The sequence below is a fragment of the Elephantulus edwardii genome, unplaced genomic scaffold, assembly GCF_000299155.1.
Source record: "Elephantulus edwardii isolate Elephantulus edwardi_28Jun2011 unplaced genomic scaffold, EleEdw1.0 scaffold00004, whole genome shotgun sequence".
Classification (NCBI taxonomy): Eukaryota; Metazoa; Chordata; class Mammalia; order Macroscelidea; family Macroscelididae; genus Elephantulus; species Elephantulus edwardii.
Genome location: NW_006399754.1, coordinates 35,560,627 through 35,572,716, shown reverse-complemented (window position 1 = coordinate 35,572,716; position 12,090 = coordinate 35,560,627). Strand labels below are relative to the sequence as shown.

The 12,090-nt window shown below is 49.5% G+C and overlaps 1 protein-coding gene across 1 annotated transcript in view; it reads right to left on the bottom strand.

Annotated features, from left to right (window-relative positions):
• FRY (furry homolog (Drosophila)) overlaps positions 1–12,090 on the bottom strand; it is a 257,892-nt gene that overhangs the window by 169,578 nt on the left and 76,224 nt on the right. Inside the window, exons 4-5 of the mRNA XM_006879581.1 lie at positions 4,674–4,813; positions 862–952 (exon numbers count right to left, since the gene is read on the bottom strand). Of these exons, the coding sequence (XP_006879643.1) occupies positions 862–952; positions 4,674–4,813 (231 nt within the window). The remainder of the gene's footprint in view (positions 1–861; positions 953–4,673; positions 4,814–12,090) is intronic.

The window sequence follows — 12,090 nt, the reverse complement described above, 5'->3', positions numbered from 1 at the left end:
CTCCCAGCAGCCCTGCAGGGCAGAGTAGAACAGACCCTGCAAGGTTCCAGGTCAAGTTAATGGAGCCGGAGCCAAGGCCTCCGCTGTCTCCTGAAGGTCTGCTGGTGGGCTTGAACCTCTGACCTCATGGTTCGTAGCCGAATGCCTTAACCATAGCACTGTGAGCAGTCTTATAGATGGCCTTCACGAAAACCAAAACCACGGCCACTGTCCTCAGTGCCGAGGTTTTCCACATGCTTTCCTGGCCGCAAATCTTGAGGGGTGAAGGCGACTTATCTTTCTTCCAGGAGTCGAATGGTGGGTGTGAACCACCAACCTTCCAGTTGGCAGCCATATACATAACCCACCGCACCACCAGGGCTCCTAGAGGGGCCTTTACAATAAAACCAAGTTCACTCCTGCTCATCGCGACCCAGTGGGGCAGAATCAAACTGCCAGTAGATTTCCAAGGCTCTACCAAAGCAGCCCATCCCACTGTCCCCCAAGAGCTGCGGGTGGGCTTGAACTGCCGGTCTTTAGATTAGAAACCAAACACCGTAACCACAGCTCCATCAGGGCTCCTACATTTGGCCTTTAGCAAAGAAAAACAAAGTTTACTTAGGGTGTCAAGTTCTAAGTATTCCACAGGGAGGCCAAGCCGGGCAGAACTGCCCCATGCAGTGTGGTCACTGTAATCTTTACTGGAGACACCCAGTGGGTCTGAACCGCCCACCTTCCAGCTAACAGCCAGATATTTAACCACAGCACCACGAGGGTGACCCACTGGCTCTTACTTGGGATTCATGAACAACTTAATAAACATAACTTTAAAAAAGGAAATGGTTTTTAGAGTAACAAAGCTTATTTAAATGTATTACCTACCTGTTTCAAAACTTCTATTAATACTAAAGAAAAAATAAAATCAATGGCGAGGTCCCGTCTTTCCATTAAATAATCTCGTTGTTGTTCGTCACTGTAAGAATGAAAACATTAAAATTAAATGACACTGCAGATACTCGGAGAATCACAGAATTCATGGAAAATCAGAAGCCTCAGCCACCAGTCTCCTCCCTTGAGGGTTTACGGACTCTGGAGTGATGCAGGGTCACTGTGAATCCCAATCGACCTGGCTTGGTTATGGGTTTGGTTAATCAATCATCAAGGAAACAAATTCTGGGGGAAAAAGTGAGTTTTGGTAAAACTCTGTTAAAAAGAAGGAGTAAAACAAAAATTCACTTAACAGAACTCACTCTAATCCTTCCCTCACTCTTCACCAAAGTAAAGCTTTAACTTTTGTTCATAAGCCAGTATACAAATGGAAAAAAAAAACAATAAAACAACCCCATTAATTTATTAGTCATGCAGCCGGCACCATTTACAGAAAGAGAACGGAAGTTCCAACGATCAATTTCTAATTTGATGCATTAAAAAGCGGTGTAAGGAGAGAGGCAGATTTGTTTGTGGAGTTGGCAGTGAAAACGTTCTAGGATTAGTCAGTGGTGACGGCTGTATCCATGTGCTGCTGGTGGCGTAGGGCATTATGTGCTGGGCTGCTAACCAAAAATCAGTGGTTTGAATCCACCGGGAAGCATCCCCCACGCGGGCTGGACGGGCTGTCTCTTCCTGTGAAGTTTTACAGCCTCAGAAACTGGCCTGAAGGTTCCATGCGTCAGAACGGCCTTTACAGCGACGTAGCGGGCATGGCCGGATGGGTGCAGACTCTCAAACGTTCTTCAAAGCTACAGAATGATACACTTTATTATTAAAATGGTGTATTTTATGATGCGTGTACAAGAAACTATTTATTTGAAAAGTTATAATCTGTCCCCAAAATAAAATGTCACATGTCCAAATATCACATGTCTTCTTGTGTACCATGGAATCAGAACTGACTCACAGCTGACCCTCCACGGGGTTTTCAGAGTCCGTAAACTGTGCAGGGGGAGCCTGCTCATCTTTCTCCCATGGAACAGCTGGTGGAGTCGAACTGGGTTCCTCTGGGTTGGCAGCATAACCTCTATTCAGCCACCAGAGCTCCCATATTTGAGTTTATTAACGTTAAAGTGCTCGGCTGCTAATCAGAAGGTTGGCGGTTCAAACCCACCCACCGCTCATGGGAGGAAGATACTGTATTCTACTCTGCTTGAACCTCTGCTTCTCTATCTGAAGCTTCTCTACCTGAAGCGCTTGATGCAGAAGGTCAAGGACTGCAGCCTTCAGTACGATTGAAGCTCAGCATAAAGAAAATAAAGATTCTCATTACTGGGCCAATTGGCAGCATCATGATAGATGGAGAAGGGATTGAGGTTGTTAAAAGCTTCAAATTTGCTTGATTCCACAATCAACATCTTGGCAACAGCAGCCAGGAAATGAAAATATGAATTGCACTGGGAAAGTTAGCTGTCAGAGACCACTCCAGAGTACTGAAGAGCAATGAGTCAGTCTGGAGACTAAGGTGCCCCTGATTCAGGACATAGTCTTTGCAATTACATACGATGCATCAGAAAACTGGACAATGACTAGGGATGATAGAAGGAGAATTGATGCCTTTGCACTGAGGTGCTACAAAAGAGTATTAAATATACCATGGACTGCTAGGAGAACAAACAGGCTTGTTCTGGAGAGGGTGAAGCCGGCCTGCTCCTTTCAACATGTTGCAAGGAGGGACCAGTCCTTGGAGAGTGACATTATGCTTGAAAGGATGGAGGGACAGTGCAGGAGAGGAAGACCCTGGATGAGATGGACTGATTCAGTGACTGGAGTAACGGGGGTAGGTGTGTCAGAGACATTAGGAGTGGCACAGGATAGAGCAGTGTTTAGGGCTGTTGTACATAGGTTTACTATGAGTTGCAGATGACTCGATGGCACCTAACAACAACAACCACTGCCTCTCTATGTCTTTGAGAGGCATGAAGAGGTAGAGGTTTATCCCTTGCCACCTGGCTGGACTTTAAGCCAGGTCCTCCTCACATGGTGCCCTGGGGACACTAGGTGACCCTCCCTGGTGCCACCTCACCGTTGCCTGCAGTTTTTGCTTCTGGCATTTGTTTTGAGAGGTAGTTTGGAAAAAGGCCATGTATGTGGATATTCAAGTTAAGCAGATCTGGCCTGGGATTATGTTACCATGATCTGTGACCTTGGACAAATCTTAGAACCTCTTTGAGACTCAGATGTCTCATTTGTCATGAGTGGAAAAAATCCAAATCCAGGGAGGGGATTCTAACTCCTAACAGACCTCGCTGGCTGGGGGGAACTTCCCAAGAGCAGCTGGTGGAGTCTAACCACTGGGACACACAGCCTCTCGGGTTAGCAGGGTCACACTCTGTCAACCACACCCCCGGGGTGCTCCTTAAACCATTCTCTCCCATACTTCGGCATATTATCAGGAGGGCCCAGTCCCTGGTGTAACACACCACGCTTGGAAAAGTTGGGAGCCAACAAAGGAGAGGAAGACCCCCCAAGGAGACAGACGACGTCACAGTGACTGAGCGGTGGACTGAGGTCGAGCAGGGACTGTGAGCCTGGAGCAGGGACGGGTCAGAGTTTTCAGTCTGTGGGTCGGAGTCAACTCCACGGCACACAGGGCTCCCGAAGCTGTAACCCCTGAGACAGTGCATCGTGCTGTCCCTCACAGAGCCAGCAGGTTTGAACCACTGACCTTGAGTGTAACAGCTGACTGAGTTAATCATTGCACCACCTGGTTGCCGCCAGGTGAAGGGCTGAAGTACCACCCAGGAGTCCCTGCCGACTGTAGGTCTCAGTGTAGACGGAGACAAGAGGGAGCAGGAAAGAAGCAGGTAAGTGACCTGAGGATGCCACGCAGAATTTTCGAGTCCTCGTGACGCAGTGGTTAAGTGCTTGGCTGCTGACTGAAAGGCCGGCATTTCCAAACCACCTCGTGGTTCCACGGGACCACGGCCCAGCAATCTGCCTCTGGCCACAGCCTAGGAAGCCCAGTGGGCGAGCTCTTCACTGCCATGGCTTGTGGGGAGTCAGAATCAACTCGGTAACAATGAGTTCTCAGTCTGCAGCAGCTGTGGACAGCAAGTCTTCACAACGTGCCCACGCGAATCCCTCCTTGTGACAAGGATTCTGCAGCAGAATCTTAAGGAAATCCTTCAGTAATGGCAGCCAGGCACCGTCTACTTCTGCTCTCATGACACAGAGGGAGATGCCCGAAGTAGCCTCGTCCCCTTGTCTGATTTCTGACCCTTCTTCACCCTTTGCCTTTCCAGGTGGTCAGAGGTAGTAGTCTAGCTTGGAAGGCCACTCGCAAACTTTTACAAAGCAAACTTGGATTTCAAGGATTATCTTTGAAATTCAACTGAGAACTTGTTCCAGAGAACTTGGCTTTGAAGCACACAGCAGCCTGACCTTATTAGCAAAGCATGCCTTCCCTGAGCATTGGGCCTTCACAGGCTTACCTGTGAGGATTCAAGATGACAACAGCACCTTAAAAGGCTGCACGGGAGGCCCAGGGGGCAGCGGCATGAGGTTAATGGCAATGCAGTGATTTGGAAAAGGATAGAGAAACATCAGTCGGTGAGTGTAAACTAGGTTTAAACATTGTACCTGTGGAACTGTTTTAAATAGTGTCTCCTTTCCTGGGCATATTTCCACAAAAGCCACATCTTTGCAAGACAGTGAAGAAAAGCAGCAGAGAGAAGCCACAATGCAGACACACAGAAACGTACCTTTTGGATTTACTGGTTGTCCTTGGTCTGTACTCGTGGGATTCATCCTCCATGCCGTTTTGCCTCTTGTACCAGTCAAACAAGGTGCGGAGCATGGAGGGCAGGCAGTACTCAGACAGGGAGCTCATGGAGCTGATGACCTGCAGAGAGACAGCCCGGGACGTCACCGCAGAGTGCTCTTACCTCTGTCCTCCGGCTCTTCTTCCTTAGAGTATCCCCAGAAGACTGGGTGGTGCCACCATCAAGCACTCTGGTTCAGACTCAATAGGTTAGCGGTTCAAACCCTCTAGCAACTCTGCAGAAGCAAGACCTGGCAATCTGGTCCCATAAAGAAGGTGGCCGAGGAGACCTGAAGGGGCAGTGCTACCCTGTCGTGTGGGGTCACCAGGTGTCTGAATCTACTTAATAGCCCCTAACCACCACCACCACCACCATCACCACCACCACCACCATCACCACCACCACCACCACTACCTGCCCCCCACACTTAATATTAACACTTGTTCCTCATATGACAATTTTGTGGTTCCGGGACGTGAATTCCTCGACGTGCTATCATTGTAACATCAGGCGTTACTGCAGACGGGCAAGTAACCTCACTCCCACCACCTCTCCAGCAGATAGCTGATCTCCTATTCCTTCCACTGGTGGGCCCAGGTCTCTCACCCAGCAGTGGTCAGGCAGATATGAATCCCTCACCTTTCAGTTAGGAGCTGAGGGCTTAACCGTTATGCCTCTTTGATCTTTTGCCAATCATGATTAAAAAAAAAATAATCTTGACCTATACCCCCTGCAGCGTGCAACTCAGAAGAGACCACACATTTAAATATAAAACTGAAAACAGTAAGAATACTAAAGAAAATGTTGCTGTTGTTGTTATGTGCCGTCGAGTCACTTGTGACTCATAACGACCCTATGTACAACAGCCCTAAACTCCGCTCTGTCCTGTGCCAATCGCACTGTCTCTGACACACCCATCCCAATTACCCTAGTCACTGAATCAATCCACCTCATAGAGGGTCTTCCTCTCCTGCGCTGTCGCTCCACCCTCCCAAGCATGATGTCCCTCTCCAAGGACCGGTCTCTTCTCACAACATGTCCAAAGTATGTTAGACGGAGCCTCAGAATCTTTGCCTCCAAGGAGCCACCCGGTTTAACCCTTTCCAGGACAAATCTGTTTGTTTTCCTAGCAGTCCATGGTATTCTCAATACTCTTCTCCAGCACCACAGCTCAAAGGCATCAATTCTCCTTCTATCCTCCCTGGTCATTGTCCAACTCTCTGATGCATAACAAGTGATTGCGAAGACTATAGCCTGTATCAGACGCACCTTGGTCTCCAGAGAGACACCATTGCTCTTCAGTACTTTGGAGAGGTCCCTAACAGCAGACTTTCCCATGGCAATGCACCTTTTAATTTCCTGGCTGCTGGTGCCAAGACTGTTGACTATGGAGCCAAGCAAACTAAAGCTGTGTACAATCTCAATCTCTTCACCATCCATCCTGATGCTACCAATTGGTCCAGTGGTGAGAATCTTTGTCTTCTTGACATTGAGCCTCAATCTATATTGTAGGCTGCAGTCCTTGACACTCTGCAGCAGGCGCTTCAGGTCCTTTTCATTTTCAGCAAGCAGGGTTGTGTTATCCGAACGCAGGTTGTTGATAAATCGTCCACCAATCTTGACCCCACATTTCTCCTCATAGAGCCCCGCCTCCCGGATAATCTGTTCTGCATATAGGTTGAAAAGGTATGGAGATAGGATGCATCCTTGGTGTACACCCTTCCCAATTTTGAACCATGCAGTGTTCCCTTGCTCTGTTCTGAAGACTGCCTCCTGGTCCAAGTATAAGTTTCACATTAGAATGATCAAGTGTTCTGGGATTCCCATTCTTCTCAGAGTCAGCCATAGTTTGTTATGATCTACACAGTCAAATGCCTTTGCATAGTCAATGAAACACAGATAGACATTTCTCTGGTATTCCCTGCTTTCAGCCAAGATCTATCTAACATCAGCTACAATATCTCTAGTACCACGACTTTGTGACTTTGAGGTACATTATGTTCTTAGGTGTAAGTCTAGAAGCAAACCCACAAAAGCGAAATTGATGTGCTGGGCTTTATAGAAATGAAAAGCTTGTGCTGATAGATAATATATAAACAGACAGGCTGGAAAAGCAAGTTACAAACTGAGAGAAAAAAATATATGCAAAATACATATAGGACCAAGGTCTTATATCCAGAATATGTAAAACCACCGTCAGAAGTGCTTTTAACATTTAATGAGCTCACAGTAAAACCTAGACTCACTGTGCCACACTGATTCCATCTCCCAGTGACCCTGGGGACAGAGTTCGCACTGCCCCCAGGATCTTCTAGGTCACACTCAGCAGAAACCATTGTGCCACACTGATTCCATCTCCTAGTGACCTTTGGGGGACAGAGGTGCACTGCCCCCAGGACCCCCAAGGCCACACCCAGCAGGAACACATCGCAGTCCATGTGGCCTGCAGATTGGCTGTTGGGTTCCTGCCGACCTTTCAGTTAACAGCCTAGCACTAAACCACTGAACCACCCAGGCTCTTTCAACATTTCTCACACAGCGGGCCTGGCTTCAGTCTGCTTGGCAAGTCTGTGAGGCCCGTGGCAGCCCTGTGCTGAGCAAGTCTACGGGCATCTCCACGCTCTGTGCTCATTGCATGTCTCTATCGTCCCATCCAACATTCTCACAACGTGTCAGATGTTGTCTTAATGTTACTGCACACTGAACAGACTACAGTACAGGAGAAACATAACTTTCCACACACTGGTAGACAAAATATTCATCTGATTCGTTTCCTGCATCTCTTGCTTTTCTGCGGAGGCCTGGAACTGAACTTGCATTCCCTTCAGGTCACACGCAGGCCTGGGGCTGGCCCTCTCACTGCTGCAAGGGAGGAGCCACAGCCCCAGTGGGTTTCTGAGGCTGTAAGTTGCACAGGAGACGTCCCTTCACTTTTCTGCAGAGCTGGTGGATCTGAACCACGGGAGACGTGCAGTGTTTGTACAGCAGCACCCCACCCCCACCCCAGGACTACAAAACGAGATGCAAGGAAATAGATCCATTCACACATTGCTGATAAAGAAAAAATGTGGCATATCTGGAAAGCAAGTTGAAAATATATACCAAGAAGCTAATAAAAGTTGTCCTCAATAGGGCCTGGTCTTAAGAAATGGTCTCAAGTTCTTAGAGATTGTTGTTATTGTTGCTGTTATGTGCCGTCGAGTCGCTTGCGGCTCATAGCGACCCTATGTACAACAGCCCTAAACCCTGTGCCAATCTCACTGTTTCTGACACACCCATCCCGATTACCCCAGTCACTGAATCAATCCACCTCATAGAGGGTCTTCCCCTCCTGCGCCGTCCTTCCACTCTACCCAGCATGATGTCCCTCTCCAAAGACCTGTCTCTCTTTACAACATGTCCAAAGTATGTCAGGCGAAGCCCCAGAATCCTTGCCTCCAAGGAGAAGCCTGGTTTAATCCTCTCTAAGATGAATCTGTTTGTTTTCTTGGCAGTCCATGGTACATTAGTACTCTTCTTCAGCACCACAGCTCAAAGGCATCAATTCTCCTTCTATCCTCCCTAGTCATTGTCCAACTCTCTGATGCATAACAAGTGATTGCAAAAACCATGGCCTGTATCAGGCACACCTTAGTCTCCAGAGAGACACTGTTGCTCTTGAGTACTTTAGAGAGGTCCCTAACCGCAGACTTTCCCATTGCAATACGTTTTTTGATTTCCTGGCTACTGGTGCCAAGATTTAGTGAGGCCGTTAAGGTAGCACTGCTCCCTGTCTCACCACAGGGAAACCACCTAAATGTCCATGCACATGTGCACGTCCAGAAATGTGGGGTACGGCACAGTCAGCTCAGACACTAACAGCCCCTGGACGGGCACCTCGCCCATTCCTGTGCCAGCTTCGTACTCTGTGTCCACCCATCCCCCAGAGCTCACTGGGCCTTCCTATCTTTCACCGATGGCCTATCTCCTTTTAGAGGACCATTTCAGACGTCTTTAATAACATAAAGTGTTACTGATATACTAAGTCGCACAGGAGTGCGAGACTAGCTGATTAACTGAATAGTCTGTAAATCGAACCCTTTGCCATGGAGACAGTTCCCACTTCCGGGACTCTCTTGGACACAGCAGAACGGCCTCATGGGGTTTACCAGGCTGGAACCTCTACAGACGAGCCTGGTGGGGCAGGGGTTAAAAGCACAACCACTAATCAAAGGACCGGTGATCTGAGCCCGCCAGCTCTCTGCGGCAGAAGGACCTCTCAGTCCCAGTTTGCACCGATTATTTAAGCCAAACCCAGAGCTGCTGAATGGGTTTCAACGCACGGCCACCCTCCGCTGGGCCCTGAGGCGGGATCTTCATGGGAAGACCCTGCCCGGCTTCCCCAGCAGGCAGCTGGTGGGCTGGACTGCAGAGCTCTCGGTCAGCAGCCTGACGGAGACGTCATCCACTATCCCACAGGACTCGGCAGAACCCAGAGGAGGAGTCAGTGGTTTTTACAGGCCTCCCCGTGAACCCAGCTCGCATTTATTTTAATTTTTTATATCTCATTTATTTATGAAAACAGCCCTTTATTTCCCCCAGCCACACACATGTTTCGGCCATGGCTATGGACACCCCAGGAGGAACTTCTGGAGCATGTCCTGACTGAGACGGCGGGACAGTGGGGACTGTGATGCCCAGCGAGCCCGGCAGGGTTTCCCTCCGTGACACGAGGGGCCCTGGGAGTGGGAGCCGACTTGCCGGCTGCTCACAGCGACTGACGGAAGCCCTGTGTGAGGAGGGAGGCTGGCGGGGACCCACTTCTCCTCGATGTTCCATCAGCGCTGCTTCTGTGCAGAAAACTGTGACTCCGACGTCCCCAGTGTTGGAGTGGATGCCCCGTCAGTTCATTCCCAGGCTCTAGTCTCTGTGGAGGGAGCGCAGGGGCGCAGGTCTCTGGTGATGTTCTGACAGAGACACCCCGAGTGGGTCACTTTAACACAGACTGATCCTCTCACAGCTGAGGGGGCGGCTACCAGGCTGACTTTGGGGTGTCGGCTCTGGAGGAAGGTCCTCGTTTCCTTCCTCACCTGTGGACTGGTGTTCTGGGAACCCACGTGTCCAGGCTGTCACGGCTGCATGTGGGCTCAGAGCTGCAGCCACGCGTCACTCCATCATCTCAGGAGGGTCTTCGCCTTCCCCTCGACTCTCCACTTCACCAAGCTGGTGTCCTTCTTGGGGGACTGGTCCCTCCTGACCACACAGCCAGAAGGAGGTGTTGGCCAGGAAGGAGGCAGCTCTCTAGCACCTCTAGGGGAGGGCATCCCATGGTCACTAAGGTGTAACGTGTAGGCTCTGCTGACAATAGCAGCATTCCTGAGTGTCAGCTCTGACACTATCTGCCGGTCAGTGAACCACGCTGGAGGCGAGTGGAGGCCATGGACTGGGTGGAGGCCGAGGCCGCCTGAGAGCAGCCCACAGTCAGGAGGTGGTCCCAGGTGTGGGCTTTTTCCATCCTTCGGTTCCTGGCCAGCTGAGCCCCGGCTTCCAGGAAGGAAGGGAGGGGAGGGCAGAGCCCTGGCCTCAGAGCTCAGGAAGGAGGCGGCCTGCGGCCTCTCCTCCACCGTGTCCCGCGGGAAGCCAAGCCCAGGCTGGCTGAATCTGGGCTCTGTGTCCACGACGGGTGGGTCCCCGGCCCGCACACAGACTCTCTTGTTGCATCTGAAGGAGAACATTCTCCCCCTGGATGAGCTGGGGTGTGAGGAGACTGGAGCCACCCATTTCTTCCCGGTGTTTTCTTTTTGGGGGGATAGAGGTGCACCCTGTGTTTACTTTGACAGCTGATACATAAACAGGCTCACAGAGATGATCCTTTATGCTGAAGCGAAGACCTCACCTTTTCACAAGCTTTTGCTCACACGTGCTGAATGCAGGGCAGCAGACTTGAGGCCTAACCCGTGGACTGCGTGCTCCGAGGCCCCTCCCCACGTTACGGCAGCAGGAGTGGGGCATTTACTGGGTCATGTGACAGGAACTCCATGGGGGGTTCACTCCTCACCGGACCTCAGAGGCCGGGCAGCTGGAGGCCAGGTGAGCCGATGCCCACTCACTGTGACCCTGGGGGACACAGCAGACTGTCCCGTGGGGTTCCCTGGCTGCCATCTCAGCAGAGGCAGACTGCCTCATCTTCCTCCTGTGGGACAACTGGTGGGTTTGAACTGGTCACCTTTGGGTTAACATCCAAGAACTTTAACAACAGAGCCACCAGCGCTCCCTCTACACTACATGATACCACACACTAGTGCGCTAATAACTTAAAATGCACTTTAGCTAGTTCTCAAATCATCTTATTGCCAACCTGGAGTATTGAACGGGGAGCGGCATCCACTTTCTAAACAACTTGCCTCTGGAAACTCTGTGAACTTTGATAAATGTCGAGAGTTGTTGGGTTTCAGGACTTCTGTTCAGAGGGTCACTATGACTCGTGCTTGACTCGAAGGCAATCAACAACACAATAATAACAAACATCAATATCTTAAGAAGAATTTGCAACCCCTGTGGAAAGCAGTATGGCGTTTTCTCAAAAAGTTGCAAATAGAGATACCATTTGACCCAGCAATTCCACTACTGGGAATATACCCTGAAGAGACCATAGCTGACATCCAAGCAGATATATGCACACCCATGTTTATTGCAGCTTTGTTCACAATAGCAAGGAGTTGGAAACAACCTAAGTGCCCATCAACAAACGAATGGCTAGAGAAGCTGTGGTATATTCGCACAATGGAATACTATGCTGCATTAAAAAACAAGGAACTCATGCAATATTATTCAAAATGGTTGACTCTGGAGAACATTATGCTGAGCGAAATATCCCAGTCACAAAAGGACAAATATTACATGATGCCACTGTTGTAGAATGGGACTAACCTCGGGGTTGGGGAGAGACTGAGTAAGATGGTTCAATAATGTATACTGCACTGAAACAGAGGAGGGAGAAAACTGTTTAAAAGAGATATATAACTAGGTATTTCTGTCATCACAGGAGTCTAGAGCGAGGGCTACATGGTGGAGGGGACCTGGGGGAGGGTTTGTAAAACAATGAAAGAATCTTTTCTTTTACTTTTCCATAATTTTTGACTCATGTACTTATAACTTGTTAGTCAAATTTGTGTCTTCTAGGTTGCAACACCCCCATGATACATCTTCAAGGATATGAACATGTACGGCCAAGCACAATCAGTAAGAGTGCATCTAAATTCCCAAATCAATCTCCATAATAGTCTATGTGTTTCCTACTGCCAAAGGGGCCCTTTAGAGTAGTGAGAGAAGATCTTCACCCTGAAACCCACAGCGTCCCTTTTCAGCAGGAAGTAGC